We start from the raw sequence: 21,532 nt of genomic DNA on the forward strand, positions 1-21,532 counted from the left end.
AGTTATTGTGAGCTGGATTTATTGCATAAAAACAAAAGCAACTTTATGGCTACAGTCTCTGTGTGTTTTACTTCTCAGGCTTGAGATGTCGGCAGAGCTGCTGAGACAGAAGGAGTTGGAGAACCTCCACCAGCACCAGCAGCACCAGCACCAGCAGCAGCAGCAGCAGCAGCAGCGGATGCTCGGCTCAGACCCTCTGGGAGCTCTTCCTCCCGGCCTGCCTCCTGACCACCCGGCCCTGCGGAGTCTCCACGATATCCCAGAGGGACACCCCCTACGCGAGGAGCTGGCCCGCCGCTCAAATGCGATGCTGGTGCTTCGCCACGGTGCCGCCAATCCCCTCCTTACCCTCAACCAGCAGCAGCAGCAGCAACAACCAGGGGTGTCCTCCACTTCTAAAGACACGCAGGCGCAGAGCTCCACTGTTGGGCCAGATGCCGAATCCAGGAAGGCCAATCGCAGGGAAGCTCAGACAGAGCTCCGCGCTGGGGATCACAGAGGAGGAAGAGTCGACAGAGGAAGGGAAGGAGACATGGAAGCGCACGACGAGGAGATGAAGGACTCGGACAGCGAGACGGAGATGAGCGAGGAGAGGCGAGAGGGCCTCGTCTCCAAGCCCAGCAGTAAACCCAGGGACAGAGAGAGGAACAGGGGCAAGGAGACTGGCAGCAAGGCAGGCTGTGAGAGTGCCAAGGAGACCGGAGGGAGCTCAGGGAGGCTGAGCGCTTCCAGTGCAGCAGATACCGAGTCACCTAGTCGCAACCTTTTCACCCCGGGACTTGGCAAGGCCGATCTCAAATATCACCTGCCGCCAGGGTTCATACCGCCGTTGCCTGCTCTTCACGCCCAGACGCTGCCCTTTGGATTTCCCTACGCCAGCCCTTACTTTCCCGCGGGTGAGAGCCTCCGACACACACCGACACACGCAGAGCTCAGAGGTGACATGTGAAACCCATTAGCATCACTGTATGTGTGCGTGTCTCCAGTGTGGCGACCTCTACTTGTTAGGGGCCCTGCCTTTGACCCCCGGATGACCCTCATGCACACCCCCAGCAGCAGAGCAGAGCAGAGGGTGGGGGGTGGGGTTAGTTTGTTGTCAGTACACACAGACTGGCCTCCTTCTGGACCAGCAGCACCAATTACACCATTTATTAGACTTTGTCTGAGCATGAGAGCTTCAGCATGGGCAGCTGAAGACCAGGAGATGGAGATCCAGTGACTTGATATAAACTAGCTAGCTTTTAAATCCCAACATTATGACAACATGCATGACAAATAAGAGGATTTAAAAAGGAAAACCAAAATTTGCATCCTTTGAGATGAGCTGATAAAAACTTTATGATTGGTCCCAGTTAGTAATTGTTAGTCGTATGGTTATAGAAAGAAATATTATATTTTCATTTTAATTTATAGACAGAAAACCCTCCTAATTTAGAAAGACGTTCACCTATTTTTACTTTCTGCCCCAGTGAGATCAAAACAGGCTGATATTAGCGGGTTATTTAGTCAGGCCATCAGCTCAGGTAGCATGTCAGCTGTTTAAAAGACATGCAGCCCTTAGCTTCTCTACGGCAGTTTTCAAACAGTGTTTCAGTAATACGGATGCTTGACACTCTTTTAGTTGCCGGTCTGTGTTTTTGTGACTACAAATAAAGTGATGGAAAGTGTAGTAGCCTTCCTTCAGCCAGCTGACCAGCAGTCCAAGGCAACAGGTGGCTGTTTCTCTGGCATCTCGTTAAAACTCGTTAAAGTTCCCGCCAACTGTAGGAACATTATAAAGACAACTTTCAGTGGTTCTGTACCTTATCAGTAACCAGCTGCCGTATACATGTTGCTGCTATTCCTCTAAGCTCTGCTGTTTGGCATTTCCCAACATTACTCAAATAAAACGATCACTAAAAACACTCAGACCCCTTCGATCCACGTGCATCGATTGATCTTCTCCCACATCGACTCCATCTGTTCATCTCATTATTGGGCTTTCCTCTTTAAACCCACCACCTCTTAAGTATGACTCATTTGGCCATACGATGCAGCCGTGCGCTCGCTGCATATATTGACGCCAATTTTACCGACTGCTGATTTTTGTATTTTTTTATTTTTTTTATCTCCAGGCTCTTTGGGAGGACTTTTCATGGACGGGGAGGACTCTGCGACGTCAAACCCTGCGGAGGACGTCAGCAAGTGGAGCGTGGAGGATGTGTGCGGCTTCATAAGCAGCCTGGCTGGATGTGCCGAATATGCACAGGTGAGAGCACAGGGCGAGGGAGCAGAGAGGAGATGGAGGCCAGGGGCAGGCTTAATAACCAGAGAAGTGGAGTAACATCCAGTACGCGTGGTGTTGTCGTATCTCACAATGGATGCCATTATGTTGAGGTAGAAACAGCAAAACCACAGCTTGCTTTCAAGTTTACAGTGAATGTGGGCAGGCGTGTGAATGGTCAAGCTCAGCAACGTGTGTGTGAATGAGAGGGATCAAGAGTGCTTGTGCCACGTGTGTGTGAATGAAATGTGTGTATAAGCATCACCGGTCCAGCATTTAGCATTCAATGCTGAAAAAAAAAAAACATCAGCTTTTTGAATTTCCGACCACCGATCAAGGCAGACTAAAGGTCCAAGGGTTTTTTACACACATTTCCTGTAAAAGGACACTTTGCAGCATTTCCAGTCCTTTTTATTTTCAAATCCAAAATATTAAACTTCACTATAAAATTATGGTCTATTTTTTTTTTTTCCTGTGGTGATGATTTAAATGTCCTGGAAAAACTGAAAAGAAGAACATAAGAGAAAAAGACAAAACAGAAAGGAAGGAAGGAAGAACTCAAAAACTAGCCTCGTGAGACCATCCTGATCTCGCGAGCTTTCAAGGTTTCACTCGCAGATCAGTCTGGCTACTCTCCGTTAAAGAAAATTTGGAGCCGTTCACCAAACGAACGTCCAATCAGCGTTGGCTTTGAGGCGGGTTGAGGTGTGACGCAACAAGAAGCGCGACAGTTCAGTCTAAAGAACATGGCGAGTTCAGCCGATGAAACTAGCGTTAGCGTGGCTATCGAGCAAGTTTTATTTACAGAGTATTTCTCTGCTGAGCTAACGAGCCTTTACCTGCAGCAGCAAGAGTAGCTTGGCTTGTGGTTGTGTTTTCGTCGTCGCTCGTAACAGAGCGACGAGGAATCTGATTGGTTTATTTGGCCCGTCTATCACCAACATAGGCCAATCAGCTAACCAGTATTTTCACCCCTTCCCAAAATTACTTCAACGGAAGGTTTCCAGATGGATATGCGGAGCAAATCTATCTGGCGGAGTCAGGTAACTCAAAAACACGAGGGAGAAAGAAATGAGGGACCATGGGAAGAAGCAGAGAAAGAAAGATGGAAATGGAGAAGGAAGCACACCTTTAAACATGTGTGAGAGGGAATAAACACTGGAAAAAACTGGAAAATAGTGAAATCGACCCTCAGACCTTTCCAGACAAAATAACCATCCATTCAATAAGTCTACAGAAAACATGTTGCTTTCACGCCATCAGTCCTCACATTCTGCATTACTGGTCCGTCCATAATGTATAACTACTGAGGATTAGTGGTAGCGCTAGTGTTGCGTAGTGTGTGTGAGTGTGTGTGTGTGTGTTTGTCGGGGCTGTGGCTGAAGCGGCTGTGTCTCTGCCAGGTGTTTCGGGAGCACGCCATTGATGGGGAGACATTGCCGCTGCTCACTGAGGAGCACCTGCTCAACACACTGGGACTAAAGCTGGGGCCTGCGCTCAAGATCCGCTCACAGGTACACACACGCCACACACCTGCGAGTGTGTGATTCAGGGCGTTAGAGTGGAGCCGAGTGTGTGTGTGTGTGTTTCTGTCCTTAGGATAACTGCTAGCATAGCATAGCATAGTTGGCCCCCCTCCATGAACTCGCCTGCCCCACAAACCGCAGCCTCTCTTCTCCTCTCTCTCTCTCTTCAATAAAGTAAAAAAAAGCAACGACAAAGAAGCTAAACGTGTCTCCTCATCTCCACAGGTGGCACGCCGTGTCGGCAGGCTCTTCTACATGACAGGATTTCCTCTGGCGATCCCGTTTCCACCTTCCGCCGTGCTCCGCCCCCCGGATCGGGACCGGGACCCCCTGACCGCAGCATCCGACGCGCCTCTGCCCCTCTCCCTGTCCATGCCGCACCGCCCCACCTCCACCAGCAGCAGCTCCTCTCCGTACAGCGGCCCCACTGCAGGATGCTCGTCTCCCAAACAGGAAAACGGCACCGGCTCGGCGATGGTGGGAAGATACGAGGCTAAGACCCCCTCGTAGGAGTGGACATGCCGAGGTGGGGGGGGGACAAGGCTCGCCTAAGTTGATGACATTTAAATTTCAAACGGTTGTGGAAACGGACCGGTGGGCAGAGTCTGCGGTGGCTTGGAGACTAGCAGACCCCAAAGAAACCGGGCTGGAAGGGAGGAATACAAAGTGACAGAGGAGCGGAGAAAGAGGAGGAAAAGGGAGACAGCTGGTCACAGACAGGCTGCCAAGAAACAGAAGCAGAGCCCTGCCACAAGACGCCACAGTCTAGCAAATCAGACAGACACTAGCGGAAACGCGCCTCTCCTCGCCCACTTTTTGTGTCCCCAGTATCCATCGCTGACTGCGCTTTACCCTGCAGAGTTCAGGAATCAAAAGCAACATGTCTCCCTCCCTCCCTCCCTGACCATCACCCTGTCTTCACCGAGGCTGGAGTTAAGACCTGTGCTGAGCTCCCTCCTATATATCCCTGCAACTATGCATTCCACTGTCCTGATACCAAAGATGACCGGATGTGTGGAACAGGAAACCACCGTGTGTCCGTTTCTTTTTGCATCAATGGTCCCACAGGAGGGGGGGGGGGGGAAATGCTAAACTTGGGCGTCGTACAGTGGACTCCGTTTGAGCTGTCAGAAATAGAGAGGCCTCATGCATCTCAGTTAATTTAAAATATCATTGAATTGTTCTTTTATTTCAGTAATTCGATTCTGAAACCGAACTGAAAAAAAATCATGTGGATTAAATAAATGCCGCGTGGACTTACTTCAAGAGTTTAGTCCTGTTGGTTCGGAGTGTAGCTTTCAGCTAATGAAAACCCAAGTCCAAAAAAAAAAAAAGGTTTCTTGATACATAAATGTGGGTCTACTACAAGTATGTCCGTGTACTGTTGCGTGTAGGCACTCAATACTTGGTCAGGCCTCCTTTTGCATGAACTACTGCAGTAATGCAGCGTGGCGTGGATGCCTGAGGTTCTGGTGAGGCGTTCAAGGAGCCCAGGTAGCTTTGATAGCTGCCTTCAGGTCTCGTTGGATCGTGTGTTTCTCATCTTCATCTTGTCAACACAGGTTCACTATAGGGTGCAGGTCATTGAACCAGCTTCTGGTAGCAAGTTACCAGCTGGAAAGTGAAATCATGAGGATCTCCATAAAGCTCGTTAGCAGCAGAAGGAAGCATGTGGTGATCTGAAATGCTCCGCTACACCTCTATGCTAACTTTGGACTCAATAAACACGGGGGACCAACACCAGCAGGTCCCCCCGTGGTGATTTCTTTATTAACACTCGTTTTTAATTGGTTTTAATGCAATATTCAAATAAAAAAAAAGATGGGTTTTCATTAGCTGTAAGCCAAAAATAAAAATACATCTCCATGTGTAATAAACCTATACATTTCCGGACGATACTCCAGTTTATTTTTGATGCACCTGTAGCGGGAAGTTTGAGGCAGAGCCACACTCGTCAGAAACGGAGAAGCCTCGGCGGGCGTCTACAACGTCGTCGTACACTTGTGTTGACTACTATAAAGTAGGACAAACATGCAAAATTGTACAGAATTGCGCTTAAGATGAAAATATTCTGGTGGTACTTTCACTTTTTTTGTTTAAAGTAGTTGCACGAGTAAGAATTCTTTTACTGAAAAATGTGACTTGCTGAACTTTGGTGGTACTTATGTTCATAATTTTCTTTAAAGAAAAAAAAATAAAAGAAAAAAACAAAAAGAGGCTTCAAATGCTAACCCAGCATATAAATATGAGGACAAAAATATTTATAGCATTTTGATGTAGTGGATAAAGCAGATTATGATATGTATTAAAATCAGCCCTTAAGACGGATTCCAAAGATACTTTTACTTTCTTTTCTCTTGGTTGCAGGGAAAAAAAAAGGCACAAAGCTCTTAATGCAAATGTTTTGAATTTCTTATGGATTTTTTTTTAACTATAAGGAAAAAAAAAGCAATGAATTAATAAAAATGTTCTCTAGATTTCCCTTCAGAAGTTTTGTTTTCATCCTATTTTTCTATTCACCGCACAGGTGAAATAAATCCTAAAGAAAAACTACTCCGGTGTCTCTTGTGTGTTTGAAGCCTTGTTCTTCTCAGGTGTTTGTGGTTCTTCTGTAAAAAAAAAAAAAAAAAAAAAAAAAAAAAACTGTGCAGAGGGGGAAGGAGGAGGTGTGTGTGGTCTCCTGGTGTGTGTGTCTGATGAAGAGGGGGGGGAGGTGACCCATGAGGGGGCACAGTTCAGGTCAACACCAGCTGTTGAAGTGTGAGGTTCAGCCGCAGGCCAAGGCCTCCCTGCCTGTGGGGGCAAACCTGACCCTCCTCACACACACACACACACACACACACACACACACACACACACACACACACACACAGAGTCTCAGCGCCTCACTCACGCTTACCTTCCTCCTTCAAAGCACCACGCTGTGTTAACTCTGATGGGACTTCCCTTCGCTTTAGGCGAGCTTCTGCGCCAGAAGCTTCAGAGTTTGCTCAAATCTACTGCAGAGGAAACGTGACGGGGAGTGGTTCAAATTAAATCTTAAGTTTTGCGGCGTTTAAAACAAATCCACGCCGCTATTGGCAACACTAGATGAATGCAACATTTGTTCAGGAGCAGCTTCAGCTTAGTGGTCATCTTTTGGGGGGGGGGGGGGGAGTGTGTGCAGAGAAACCCAGAAAGAAAACCCGCTAAGGGTGGCGGTGTTGCGTCTGAGCATATGAATGCACAGACAGAGGAGACAGTGGTCCGGGCCGGGGGGGTGGGGGGGTGGGGGGAGCGAGGCGAGAGCTGGCACAGAAACAGAACAGCCTGTGTTGCAGCTTCACCACCTGGGCAGAGTCTTGGCACGGCATCAGACAGCACCCCGCCGTCCTGGCAAAGCACCGTCGCCTCGGGGCTCAACACCCGCCTCTCCGCGCCCTTTCTCTGGCCCGGCTCAAAGCTTCCATATAACAGCTCCCTCTTTCAAAGCCTGGGGGGAACTACAGGTGAGCACATGTGCAGAGGATGCATTTCTTCTTCTAGGTGCTCCAGCATTCATCCCACACTGCTGCAACTGATTACTTTTTTTTTTTCTCACAAAAAAAAAAAAAAAGACACGGTACCACAATCTGGGTTCCTACAAATTTATCTTACCATTATGATGTCATTTGTTCTGTACACATGAAGAGATGCAGTATTCTGAAATGGAGAGTCCAAAAAACACACAGTATGAAGGTAACAAAGCAAAAACTCAGCGGCTCAGTCTTCATCAGACAGCTGCAGGTCTTCAACCACGTCTTCCTCTCCCTCTGCCAGTTTTATCAGAGCAGCGGAGGAGAGCGGCTGAGGAGCCTTGGAGGCCGTTTCATCCTCCTCTTCGTCGTCGTCGTCTTCATTGCCTAGAATAAAAATCAGGACAGGCCCTTTAATTTCCCAACCCTGCTACATAGAACCGCCATAAACAAAAGATTTCAGCTGAAGCCCTGCAACTATGTTATTATTAGGGTTGTCTTATCAATTAGGAATGAATGCCATGTGGTGACCAGAGCCTTGCTTCATGTTTCAGGAGCCCCGAGATGCTTTGCTTAAGTTTTGTTGAAGTTTTTATTTTTTTAATTTATTTTTTTATTAGTAAAGGGCCCTTAAATATATTTTGTTGTGTACTTTGCATCTCTAGGACTGCAGATAAGTTTGATTTAGTCCCTCCAGGAGCTGCGTAGATATCTATACATTCTTTTTGGGTCATATTTTTTAAGCCGTTCAGATTCCTCTATTATCCATTACATGTTTTAAAAAATTGCATCACAGTATTTGTCGCAGAACTGCTAAACAGGGTCATGAAGCTAACCAATTTGCGAATACACCATTTTTATTTTTTCCGCTGCGATTTTGTAGTCCAAGCTGAAGGATAGCTACAAATGTATAAGTGAAAACGTTCGGTTGTTGGGCGTATACACAAAATTCATTACAGTTCCCCAGCGTACTACAAAAATGGCCGATGGGCTTTAGCCTACTTCATGATGTCAGACAGGTTCGTTTTAAGTGGTTTCTTGATCCTGCAGGTTTGGCAGTAATCAGGTCTGGGTGTGGAGAGTGCAATTTCATAGGAATTTGTTTAAAAAACATTATAATAATAATAACATGATAATATATAACAAAGGAAGGCAATGATATTTCAACACACGTCTGGATTGTTTTTTTTTACTCTTAATAAATTAAATTATCATATGAAAAAGCATTTTTTTATTTACTCTGGTTATCTTTGTCTGATATTAACACTTGTTTGATGATCTGAAAAGCAAAAATAAAATAAATCTGTAAGGGAGCAAATACTTCTTCACAGACCTGTATAACTAATCTAGCGTTAAACAGCAGTAGTAAGATCTAATACATAATGACAATGAATAAAACCTGAAATAAACAAACCATTTGTTTTCATAACAAAAGATGACAGGATTCTAATATTTTTAATAAACTAAGATTTGTAATATTTTGTCTCATTGATAAAAGGTTTTATGGATCAAATTGTGTTTTGATGAATCTGACTGGTTTAGAACAACCCAGTTAAGATTTCCCTCAATCCAAGGTGACCCTGAAGGCAGACGAAGCTGGGGGGAAAATAAATTACACATTTTGTGTTTTCAGATAAATATTGAATAACTGTTTAAGAGTCTGTTCAGTTCTCACTATATTAGTTTTGGATCCACTGCAGCCCAGAACAGTAAAACAGTCCATGGCGAATCAGACTTCAGCTTTATTAACATGCAGCAAGATGTTCAGAGATTTTGCAGCTCATTCGTATCTTGTCTGTCACTTATTTTTATTTATTTTTTTAAAATGCTGCTGCAAAAACAATTACAAGTGTTGAGGGAGCGTCCTAAAAACCGAGCATCAGACAGACCAGCGGCCTGCATTAGAGGAATCATCACAAACGGGAAAGCAGGAACTGCTTCCTTTCTTACTACAAAATAAAGGCGTTTTTCTAATATCCGACACCAGCAGTCAGCCAAATGCTTAAAATCAACGGTTTGAACCTATATCACCTGACCGAGACAAATATTGACAGCAGCTAATCAGACCTTCAGGAGACTAACATCACTTTGTAAAAAGATCAAATAAAAAAAAGCAGCATTTTTATATCGTCAGATCTTGTTACACAGCAAACAAAAACTGCCGACTAGCCCATAATGACTGTAAACAACGCATCATGTCATTAATGGCAGTAAATGCAGATTTCTCCTGCTCCTCAGAGAAGCTGCAGCATCATTTCATCCCTGAGATGGTCTCCTGCTGATTTATACCAACGCAATAGCTGCAGTGGCTTAGAAATGCTTTGGTAAGGCCTGTTTGTATTGATACACTCATTAGGCACACGCTAATTCCCTTTAATTGATTTCTTTGGCATGTTAACATGACCTAGCACTCCAGCAGGCCATAAATGGTTCAAGTGTAAATGAGCTCAGCATCAGCTCTTTAAGACACACTTCAGCTGGTAAAGGTAACGTCTTTATTAGCAGCAACTTACTTATTTTTACTTCACTTTTTTCCTCAAAATCTTTTTATTCTGTTTTCATGTTGCATTAAATGTTGGTGATTCAGCTCATATTTATTACTCCTTTTACTTTCCTTTCTGTATGACATACTAGTAATTCCTACTTTAACTCAATTTAAATACATTTTTAAAAAACTTTAAAGGCTTATGATCTATAATTTATAATTAAATAATTGAAATTGAGTTAAATGATTAAAGATTTTCCATTTCTGTTAAAATATGATATTATTAATGTGCACTTATTTTAACTTTTTATTAGGGATTCGTTTTTAGGCCTTTTTCAAAACCAATTTTCAGTTCAGAAAAGTCTTAAGGATGTAAAGATGAGTAAAAAGCCTTAAAATAAAACTTTCGTTGCAAAAGCATGATCTCAGACTGTAAGGTTAGAAAAATCACCTTTCATTTCTGTACATTCATTATCAGGGAAATCAATCATTTTAGAAATTATTTGTTTCAAATGAAGATAATGCCAAAAAAATCCCCTTTTTGTCCTACTCTCACAAACACGTGAAGTCTGCAAACATCTTGTGGTTAATGCAGAGAAAAGTCAAAATTAAATCGAAATTATGGTTGAAATATATCGCAATTTAGATTTTTGGCGAAATCGTAAAGCCCCATCTACCAGAAAAATCAAAATAGGTCATCGTGGTGTCTCGCGGCAGGAGAAAGATCTAAGATCCTCTGAGATCTGTAGAGGACTGGCGATGGCTACCCCTCCTCTACCTCGTCTCTGATCAAACATCCCGCTCCCTGTGTGCCCCAAGCTTGGCAAAAGGTAAAAAGTTGTTGTGTTAATGGCTGAATGGAGAGTTGTACTCAGTCCAGGTAGTAAGAAAACCAACAACTGGTGATTTGGTCAAATTATTTTACTTTTTAAAAAGGCATTTCATCTCTCAATGTATTAAAATTAAAGGCTAAGTTTTTCATCCAATGAATGAGGTATACAAATCTTTACCAGGGGATAAACTATGTGGAAATGAAAAGCCTATTTTTTTTTGCTTGATTTGTTTGATCAACAACCAAAACTTCAACACATTAGCCTAAAATGAACAAAAAAAAGTCTAAACCAGAAAGAAAAATCCTTTGATTTCTTTCAACTGTACTTTATCCTTAAAAAATATAACAAAACAACAGCAATGATCATCAATAAATTACCAAAACGTAACTTTAACTACTTTGGACACTGAAATACTGACCTGACTCTCCTTCCTCGGCGCTCGAGTCAGAGAGATCCTCATCTTCATCCGAGTCTTGGCTGCTCTTCTTACCTGCGCGCAAACAGAGAGGAAAAAAAACATGAAAGCGCGCTGATTTTTGTCTCGTGTTTCTCCCCTTAGATACTCCTAAACTTGCACCGCTGCATCGGTGACGTCTGAGGACTTTGGAGACGCGGATATGTGGGCCAGGTATCAGAGGTAGCTGGAAGTGTCTATTTCCTCCTGAGATGGAGCTGAGAGTCGATTACAGGCGCCGCCGCCGCTGCTGCTGCTGCTGCACAAACACCCATGACAGTTTACTACCGGCAATTTCAGACATCTCTGGCTCACGGCCTAAATATAGCAAATGAAGATAGCAGACAGGTTCCAGAGCTACAATCAGGACGGCAGAGGCAGCGCGCGTGTGTGTGTGTGTGTGTGAAGTTTGGAGTTTTTTTCTGAACTTGTCCTCAGAGGATACTGTGTTTGTGTGTGTGTGTTGTCTCGCCAAAGGGACAGACTGGGGTCCATGGGCTTTGAAGTTGGAGACGTGATGAAGAGGCTGACGGCACGATGGAGAGAAGCGAAGCGGAGCAGCTTCCTCTTTGTGCGACTCCGCACACGCAGAGAGATAAACAACGTCTATTAAAGCATCAGGTAGCTCTCTGCTCCCGTCTGAATTAGAGACAACAAACGCGCTCTCGCTCTTTGAGGCTCGCGCGCTGCACGCAGATTTCCGCAGCGCCGCCTCGGAGCTCTGCCCCCAGATGACCTGGATGACTTATCACCGCCACATGCTGACAGACTGAATCATCAGCCCCCCCCCCCCTCTGCTTTTCGCCAGACCTCAACTGGACGGAGGGCCGGCCGTACATTTGGAGAAAAGTCAGAGAGGAGAGGCAGCAGCCACCTCTGGCTGTTCCAGAAGGCTGTTTTGAATTAGGACCCCTCCCCTGCTGGGACGCAAGCCTGTACTTCCTGTTTGGGGGGGGGGGGAATTTCAGCTCATGTGTGTGTGTGCATGTGTGAGCAAGAGCTCTCTGGGCGGAGAAGCTTGCCGGCAGCGGCCCATCCGTTTGTGGGGGCTCTCCCTACAATGAAGTCCAGATGCATAAAAAAAAAAAAAAAAAAGAAAAACGGAAAATAAAACCCTGCCTCAGCCTCCTCGTTTCCTCTGGAGGGATTTTTCAGCTTGCAGCACGTCCGAGTGCAGAGCTGTGAAAGAGAGGCTGCAGCTGCACGTGACCCACGGACGACCCTGAGCGCACAGACCGTGCGGGGAGTCAAAGGATGAGCCGGCTGCGTGTGTGTGTGTGTGTGGGGGGGGGCAGCGGACCAGACCGTCTGATAGAGCCGAGATCCTCTCTTTAGATTAATTCTCCTTTAATTTCCTCAGAAGCAGCCTGGGAGGACGTGTTTAGTAACCGTGTCACAGGTTGTCGGGATCGTGCAGCCGAGTTTTAACAGATAAAGGCAGAGGAATCAGAGACAACTGTCATCGCCTTTTAACTTTGCTTTCTAACTAGCTGTGACAAAACACTGCCCCCCAGAGGCCAAGATCAGTAAACCTCTCAGAACACGCTGAGGTTAAACTCAAACTGCATCAAGTTTCAAAGTGGGAGTTTTCTTACTTTTGAACTTGAGTCCCATGTCGCTGTCGTCTGAGTCGCTGTCAGACTGGAACAGATCCTTGAATTCCTTCTTGTCCTCCGCCTTCTTCTCCTGGATCTTCGTCCGTTTGATCTCCGGCAGGTCCAGGTCCTCCATCTTCACAAAGTAAAACATAAAAAAAGATGGCCTCCGTCACGACGGGGTTACAGTATTCCTGCCAGTAAAATGCTCCACCATTCTGCGTGACTGGTCCGTGATTAATGCACAAGAGCAATTGTTGCTGTCAACGCTGAGATTGATAGACGAGAGCAACGAGAAGCCACTGGTGATGACTGAGGCTCACGTGGGCGGGGTTTCTAACAGGATAATTACCCTCTCTTTGCCAGAGATCTCCAGCTGGATCTCCTTCTCCCTCAGCTTCTTCCACTGGCTGTAGTATCTGGTGAGGGGAGTCCCCTCCTGCTGGGTCTGCTTCTCCCAGGCCGCCTGACGGAGAACACACACGGAGAACGTATTGAGGTGCGGACGGGTACCCACATAGAGACACTACTGGCAACTCAGCAAATTCTCTCTGAAGCCTCCATCGGGTTCAATCAGGCCCCGACTCCTCGTTAAATAGTCATATTCAATAAAATAGACTAGAAATGAAAAGTTCGTTCATTTGAGAAACTCATTCCATTACCAGTAAATAAAACACAGCCTTTAAGATTAGAATGTTGCCTCAGACCAATAAAAAGAAAGCTAAACATGTTCATGCAAAAATAGGGATTTAATGAAAAATATGTTTAATACCGGCTTAAAGATTGTTGCTTTTTTTCAAAAGTGTACTTTTAATCTGACAAACAAGCCTCTTTGAAATTAATATTCTAATTACTTGAATATAACTTTATATTACCTTGAACATCACCACCCGCGATGTATTTTATCAGTATTTTTTGTGATAGACCAACACAAAGTAGAGCATACTTGTGAAGTTTAAGGAAAAAGATGCTGTTTTCATTTTGTTTGTCATCTAAAAAGTGTTGCATGTATTCATTCGTATCTATTCCTCCTGAGTGAATACTTTGTAGAACCACTTTTTGCTGCACGTCCTTTGAGCTTCGTCTCTGGCAGCTTTGCACATCTATACAGAGATTTTTGTCAAATCTTAGCAGAGCAGCACAAGCAAAGTCAGACTGGATGGAGAGAATCGGACAAATCAATTTCCAAGCCTTGTCATTTATTGTGTATTGATGTGCTGATCTAAACCACTCCATTTCAGCTCTAGCCCTATAGCATCAGCATCCTGCTGGAAGGTGACCCTTCTTCCCACTCAGGTGTTTTGCAGCCTCCAACAGGTTTCCTTCCCTGTAATTAGCTCTAAATCCTCTTCCAAATCAACTCTGCGCAGCTTTTCCGTCCCTGCTGGAGAAAACCTTTCCACAGACTTATGCTGCCACCATATTTTACAGTCAGGCTAACATGTTCAGGGGGATTTTTTTCACCACACAGCATTTCATCTGTAGGCCAAAAGAGCTTCATTCTAGTCTCATCTGTCCAGAGCGCCTTCTAGATGTTTGCTGTGTACCCTACATGGCTTGTGCCAAACGGCAAACACGTCTTTTTATGGCACTGCCGTGGTCCTCATGACTGCTTCTCTGGTTAATGATCTCGCTGCCGGACCGGTCAGTTTAGGTTGGGGCTCCTATCTTTGCAGGCATGCGGTGGGACCACCCTCTTTCCATTTTCAAAAATGGTTAGAAAGCGCTCTGTGAGACATTAAATGACGTCCTCGACTCGTCTGCTGTGTTCCTTGGGCCAAAATAATTGATGGTAGGACTTGAGTTATATCATAACAAAACATTAATGATGTTTGCAAACACTGTGTGGTTGAGATTGTTCATTTCTGCTTTTTTCCCGCTGCTTTTAATCCATTTTAAAATATGAGTGAATGCAGTTGTCCTGGGTTAGCAGTACTGCTGCACTACTTCTAGCATCTGGTCTAGCAACAGGCTCCATTTTCAAAGTAGTATTTGTGTCTTTGGGGCTTAATGATAGATTTATTTCCATAGGCAGATTAAAACAATATAACTTTCATTATTGATGCAGCAAATACCACAAAATCTAAAAGTTTATGTTGCCCCTTCCTAGGTGGACTGTTTACTAAGAAGAAGACTTCTAAAGACATTTGATTAAATTCGGTGTTTTCTAGGGTTATAGGAGTAAAAAGGTTAAAACAGGACCGGGCAATATATCAAGATTTTAAAAATATTGAGATAAAAAAAAAGAGATATAAAGTGAGACTATATCGTTTATTCCAAGATGATCTATATTGTGTTAGAATTGTACTTTTATGTATTCCAGTAGGTTATTTTTTTAGCCGTTTCTCATATTTATCTTTGTTAAAAAAAGTCCCTGTGAGACATTTGGGATAGAGCTGTGACTCAGAAGTCTTATTATATTTGCTTTATGAAAAGAAAAACACATCGAGATATATATCTTATATCAGGATTCAGAGATGTTATTTTTGGTGCATACTGCCCAGCCCTAGCGTATAATTTGAATCATTATACAACTTTAAAACCATGTTTCATTCCCTTTGCAATTACAAATAATGCATTACTTTGTGCTATTGGTGGATATAAGTGATAACATAGTGAAAAGTGGCATAAAAACATTTGCCAGACACTGTATTTTAAAAAGCATCGTTACATTGAGCAGAAACTGAAGACCGACTGCAGAGGGCTGAAAGAAGAGATCTTCATCTCTTAAAGGTCTGTGTGGATGATATTGATTAGAAACAATCACATTATCTGACCGACAAACCCAATAAAGAGAGCCGACTGCAGTTTGCTTCAACCTTAACACGTTCACCACAATCTGCTGCGCAGGTATTAAAGATGAGGGAGATGGACATATTGGGCGTTTTAATACATAAAACTGTTTTCAGAGAGTCCAGAGCGAGTGCTGGATGGAAGCAGGGCATAATTAATTAGGCTCACTCTCAGTTTGGGTGACATGTTAGCATGCAGGGGGGGCTGGCGCCCAGAGGGGCGTCGTGGCCTTTTCCACGGTGGCAGCAGCGGGGCTGTCCCCTCTCCTCCGCCTGTAGTGACACCTCCGCTGGTGCCATGATGCCGGGGAGTCCAGGCCATCGCGACAGCCTCCGCTGAGCAGAGATCCGAGGCGACAGGCGCTGGCACGCTGCCGTCCTGCTATGCGTCTGTGCACACACTCCCGTAGAAAGCCATCATGTAGGAAACATCCACTTCTACTTAATATTATTGTGGAGTCAACTTGATGCCACGTTACATACTAATGAATTCATACATGAATACTTGTAACATATTAAGATTCTCACCATTTAGCCCTAAAACACACACACAAACAAACCAATGCTCATTAATGCAATGATGCTGCTACCTTAAAAGCCTATAAGAGCTTTGAATAACCACAATGCAATTCATCGGCGTTTATACAGCAAACTTTCCCCCATTAGCAGCCTGGCCTGCAGCTCCTTCCTAAACTACAGCACCACCCAGAGGAAAAATCTGATTCAACTAGCTGTCTGAACCAGAGCAAACGTTCTCCATATTCAAAACATTGAATCAATCACTTTTTGAAATTGGAAACGTTTTAATTAAACGTTCACACATTCACTTTAGCTTCAGCAGTGACTACTAACATGGCAGCGCCAGACAAAACTGTGGGACCAGACTGAACCCCTTTATTTTGGCAGCTTTCTAGTAGAGTCCAACCTTTGGGCCACAGCTAAAGTAAAATGGACCATTAAAATATCCATGTTTTTATTTGCATTGCTGGCCTTTCAGGGCTTCTAAGCGATCAAAACAAACATTTTGTTTCATGTTTGATCTCAGATAAGTTGGTAATGAGGGCTGAGCAGAGTAATTAGTTTAACCACTGATGCACGACCCAAACAAAAACAATATGTTGATTCCATAGACATAAGAGTAGACGCGTCATTGGGCGGGTTCTGCCTATGCTGCGATGCGTCAGAGCGTCCGCCATCTTAAATGTGGCAAATCTGCAGTTACTCAGTCACTTAAACAGTATCAGAGGGACTTTAATCTCTGAATATACTTTGTATTCGTAGTATTTTTTTTTTTGTAATGTTACAAGTTTATTTTCATGTCCCTTCAGCTTCATTCTCCTGAATTTATTCTCCTAAAGAATAAAAATATTTAAAATAATCTAACCTGGCCTACTCCAGGAGTGAAATAATTCTGCAAACTGTGATTATTCTGGAAATGTTCCCCCTTAATTCTCATAATATGATGTTTTTATCATAACATTATCACTTTTGTGTTTGTTTGTTTGTTTGTTTATTTTTACTTTATTGACCTAGGACTTTTTTTCTCATATTATTAATTTTACCTCTTTAATACTCCCCCAAAAAGTCTGTTCCTAAAGGTTCACATGTGACACGGTTTTATGAAATAACGGTTTTATGAAATAACGAAGACCACAATGTTTAGATCAATTAACAAATTGATCCGTATATTCATGACACATACAAAAAAACAAAACAAAAAAAAAAAAAAAACAATATTATATATATATATATATATTATATATATATATATATATATATATATATATATATATATATATATATATATATATATATATATATATATATATATATATGCGTGTGTGTATTTATTGCAGCACAGGAATGAGGCATCTTCTCTGATCCACGTTCACAATAACAGAACTCAACTTCTTTCTGCCACATACAATATGGCGGTGACGTTGACGTGCGAACCTGCGCCCTATGACGCGTCTACGTATATATGTCTGTGGTTGATTCAATAAAGGACCAGTAACTTCTTTGGTAAAAACATGTCAGCTGATCACCAACTAAGACCATATTTGCTTGTTTTTCAATTATGTGTTTTAATAGATTCATGAATATCTTTTTTTTTAAATAAATTATTAAAAAAGTACGTTTTAGTAACCAAGCATAAATGTAACTCTCATATATAGCTATTGAGATGCACAGAGGAAACACCTGGTGATTGAAATTGGATGGTTTTACATTTGACATGGCAAAAATGTGCATCCATACAAGAGGACGCAGCAGCACTGAAAACGCTGTAGTAGGTATGCCGGGCCCATTGGTGGCGCTGTGACAATGCCACAGAAGCATGCAAAAAACAAAAACAAAATCAAAAAACAACAAACAAACATCAGACCATCAGGCATGGCCAAAGATGTAAAGTAAACACAGCACCATTGTTGTTATTCTGCGATGTGGACCTAAAAGCATGAATGCAACAATAAACGGCGCCATGTTTATTGTCATTTGTGAGTGCGGCAGATGCGGGTAACAGAGAGAGATGAAGTTACGAATGTCATAGTTTCAGAAAAGCACAAAAGCAGCATTCTGAAATTTCTTTATTCTGGGACCCAGTTTCCAAAATGATCGTTTATGGTCTCCAAAAATGCTGGATCCGTGTGAACAACCAGCCTAAACAGCAAAATATCTTTATGGATACACCTAATCTCGTTTACCGTGTGGATGGTGCCTCACGAAAATCACTATATTTTTAGTTGGTTTTTATATTTCTCTGTTTTACAGTAAAAACCATGGTTTAGTCTTAATAAAAAAACAATATGGTTTTGAACTAAAGCATGGCTTTTTTTTTTTTAAAACGATACAAGGGTAAAACACCTTTGATTTATTTACAAATTAAAGCCTTTTACCTGCTGTTTGTTGATTTTGTTCACTTTTAAAAACTTACCTTGTGTGTAAAACTCTGTTGCAACATGAGCATCGCTCAGGATATAAAAGTAAAACCACAGACCTAATGCAGGGCATACCCAGTTAAAGGTACGGCTCACTTGGAGCAACAGCTTGAAGCTTTAAGCAACAAACGTGGGGCGGAGATAACGTGGGAGACTGATCAGACCATAAGATCTGCTGCAGCATTTCAACACACATAATGTAGGCTCTGATGTGCGTCTCTTCCTCAGAAGTAACACGTGTTAATAACACAGCAGTTACTTTAAAGCCCTTCAATGTAACAAATGGTTAAAGTCAGGTGGCAATTGGTTGATAAAGTCGACTCCTGAAGCACGCCACACCACAAGAAACTGAAATTACTTATCTCCATGAAAGCGTCATTTTTTTTAAAATCAGTAAATCAAACCAGAAATTGCAAAACCCATTACAATTGCATGATAATGCACTAGATTAATGAAGTCTCGGGCTTTAATAGTGACTTGCATCATCGCTGCAGATGTTTCCAACCAGGTTTTACAAGAACAGAAACCCCTTCAAGAGGAAAGATGTGAAACGCTTCATCTGTCTGAAAACCAACGGCATTCAGTCATTTACACATCAGCCACTTTGGCGCAGACGTTCCTCACACTTCAGACACGGCAGTAAAAGTGACAGCAATTACAGGGCATCTCTAAAGTCCTCAACGGAGCCGCGGGTTTCTCACAACATTGTGTCATTTCGCAGCTAGACGTATGAAAGCAGATCGAGCATGTAAGAAGTTCAGACCTGATGAACGGTCGGTTTTTACCTCCCTGGGGTTTAATTGAACCACAGCAGCAGGTAGAAGAAGGAAAACCTGAAGAAGTATCTCCGTTTCAAACAACATTAAAATAACTCTGCACACTAGCAATTCTCCGGTAAATTCTTCTCGTAAAAACATTTCTCAGTCTAACAGACACTTTGTATTCAGTTAAGCTGGATAGAAACAGGAAGATCAGAAGCCTCGCTGTCTCCTCCTAATTATATGAATCAGATGTTACAAGCTGGCTAGCGGTTAACGATAACCATTTCAGAAACAAACAATCAAAAAAAAAAAAAGGTAGAATAGAGGAAGGCCAATCTATCAGATGACAAATAAGCTAGGCCAATATTATTGACTTATTAAACACATCGACTTCACCAGAGCATGAGCAGATGATAACAAGGCGCGTCTGTGCCCAGTTCAGACAATGAAGGTGTGTACCATGTGGCAGCCTCACCTCAACAAAACAACCACATGCAGAGCAGCCAGTGTCTGCGTGCCGCTGGATTATTAGTGAGCAGTCAATTAACCAGGTGTAGTTTAGTGAGCAACGGATTGCTTGGCAGCAGCTCTCAGAGCTGATAGCTCTGATAATGTGGAAACATCTTCAGCTTCACATCTACAGAGTCACAGAAGGGAAAGCAAGCTGCTACACAGGTGCTTTTTCACCCAAAAAAGGGTAGAAAAGATTAAATGAACAAAGTCCAAAGTCAAATAATCCACAAGGAATATCATGTATTGATTGCCCTGATTTGTAAATAGTTTAATTTTCCAAGCAATAGGAAAAAACTAAAGATTTTGATCAACCGCTCCCAATAAGAGCCACGATGTTTAACGACCACAAAACTAACTCACTGATTGGGGTGCCTGGTTATGGAAAAACTTTGTTTAGTTAACATGCAGTCATTTTACGCATTAGTTACCAAAGTTTAAATTTTATGCGGTTGGACAAATTTGTTGTGTTACACACCAGCAAGCAGAAATGAAACGCTGCTGTCACTGCAGAAGCTATGGTTAGTCACAATCTGAATGCTATTTGTTAAAAGTAATTGGAGTTTAACAAGCAGCTTGATCATTAGCTAACATAAATATGTTGGTTAGTGCTAGCATTTTAGCTAATAGAGTATAAACTGCCGTTAACACAACAGAAAGATGTGCGAGCCATTATGCTAGTAGCAGCAACCATGCTAACGATAATGAAATAGCAAATGTTAACATGGTAGAGAGACTTGATGTTATCTAGCTTGCTGTAAGATGGTTTGCCGCTTTGTCGGCAGTAAAAGGACCTAATGGATCACGTTCACGGCAAAACGGGAACTAAAAGTAAGTGAAATTTTCATGAAATCAGTGTATTTTTACTTCATTTGAGGAGCTAAATACGATTATCTGCCAATGGAATAGGATTTTTGCACTTAAAATAGGAAGTATTAATCTTCATCGTCTTATTTCAAATGCAGGATATCTAACTATCTTATTTTAGCAGTAAAAATACTCATTCCATTGGCAAATAGTCTTATTAAGCTCCTCAAATCAAGGAAAATAAACTAATTTCAAGAAATTCTTACTTACTTTTAGTTCCCTTTTTGCATTGTTCAGGTGGTCTGTGAGTATTTACTTGAGCTTTTTTTCCTCACTCGGTTCCAGCTTCTGCTATTCAATGGGCTCGTACCTTATTTATTCTCAACAGGTTTTTGTACTTTGCATTTAGCCTCTGCTACCAAAATAAGAAAAATGCAAGATAAAAAGAGGGGGACTTGACAAATATGTTGCCTCTGACCTTTGACAATGAATCTAAATGATTACATGGTGCTAAGCAATACCGTTTGTGACCTTTAAAGGAAACAATTGTAGGCTGAAATGATTTCCAGGTATGATTCTATGATTTTTTTTTTTTTTTTTTTTTTGGTAGCTGGCCCGGACCTATATTCTGAGGCACTGTAAAGGTTTGTTTGTTCATTATAGAACAGAACCAGACAGTGATTCAGACAAACAGGAAAATGTCATCAGATCAATGCACACCAGTTTTTTTGAGAAGTGATGCAACCTCAAATAACATTTTATTCCCCCCCCCGTCTGATTAACAAACCAACTGCTGTGATTACGCTCTGTTGGTTAAAATTGAAACTGAATTTGTACGAACATGTGAAAAAAAATGAGGAATAGTTTTAACATCAACAACTTTCAAATGTTTTAACATCTCCTTTCCCTCTCGAATCGTTGAGGGCCGCCTACCTTAGTTTAAATTTTTAACTGCGGAATGAAGTAAAATTTTAATGAAAAAAAAAAAATCCTCTTCCTCCTACACCTTCTCCTGTACTCACCACAGCGGCAGCATCAGCCACTCCGAAGGCGGCCTTCTGTCTCCGTCCTGTGAT

The 21,532-nt window shown here is 42.7% G+C and overlaps 2 protein-coding genes across 2 annotated transcripts in view; one reads left to right on the top strand and one right to left on the bottom strand.

Annotated features, from left to right (window-relative positions):
* samd11 (sterile alpha motif domain containing 11) overlaps positions 1-6,342 on the top strand; it is a 65,015-nt gene extending 58,673 nt beyond the window's left edge. Inside the window, 4 exon segments of the mRNA XM_021320514.2 lie at positions 79-896; positions 2,115-2,248; positions 3,667-3,777; positions 4,015-6,342. Of these exon segments, the coding sequence (XP_021176189.2) occupies positions 79-896; positions 2,115-2,248; positions 3,667-3,777; positions 4,015-4,299 (1,348 nt within the window). The 3' untranslated portion in view covers positions 4,300-6,342.
* A 1,057-nt stretch (positions 6,343-7,399) lies between these two features.
* noc2l (NOC2-like nucleolar associated transcriptional repressor) lies at positions 7,400-21,529 on the bottom strand (the record flags this gene model as incomplete). The annotated part of the gene is made up of 5 exons (XM_036144095.1): positions 7,400-7,670; positions 11,020-11,091; positions 12,651-12,786; positions 13,003-13,116; positions 21,479-21,529. Coding segments are annotated over 5 exons (513 nt in total), but the record flags the coding sequence as incomplete, so codon positions are not given.
* Between the last annotated feature and the right edge of the window lie 3 nt (positions 21,530-21,532).

This window comes from Fundulus heteroclitus, chromosome 1 (assembly GCF_011125445.2).
Source record: "Fundulus heteroclitus isolate FHET01 chromosome 1, MU-UCD_Fhet_4.1, whole genome shotgun sequence".
NCBI lineage: Eukaryota > Metazoa > Chordata > Actinopteri > Cyprinodontiformes > Fundulidae > Fundulus > Fundulus heteroclitus.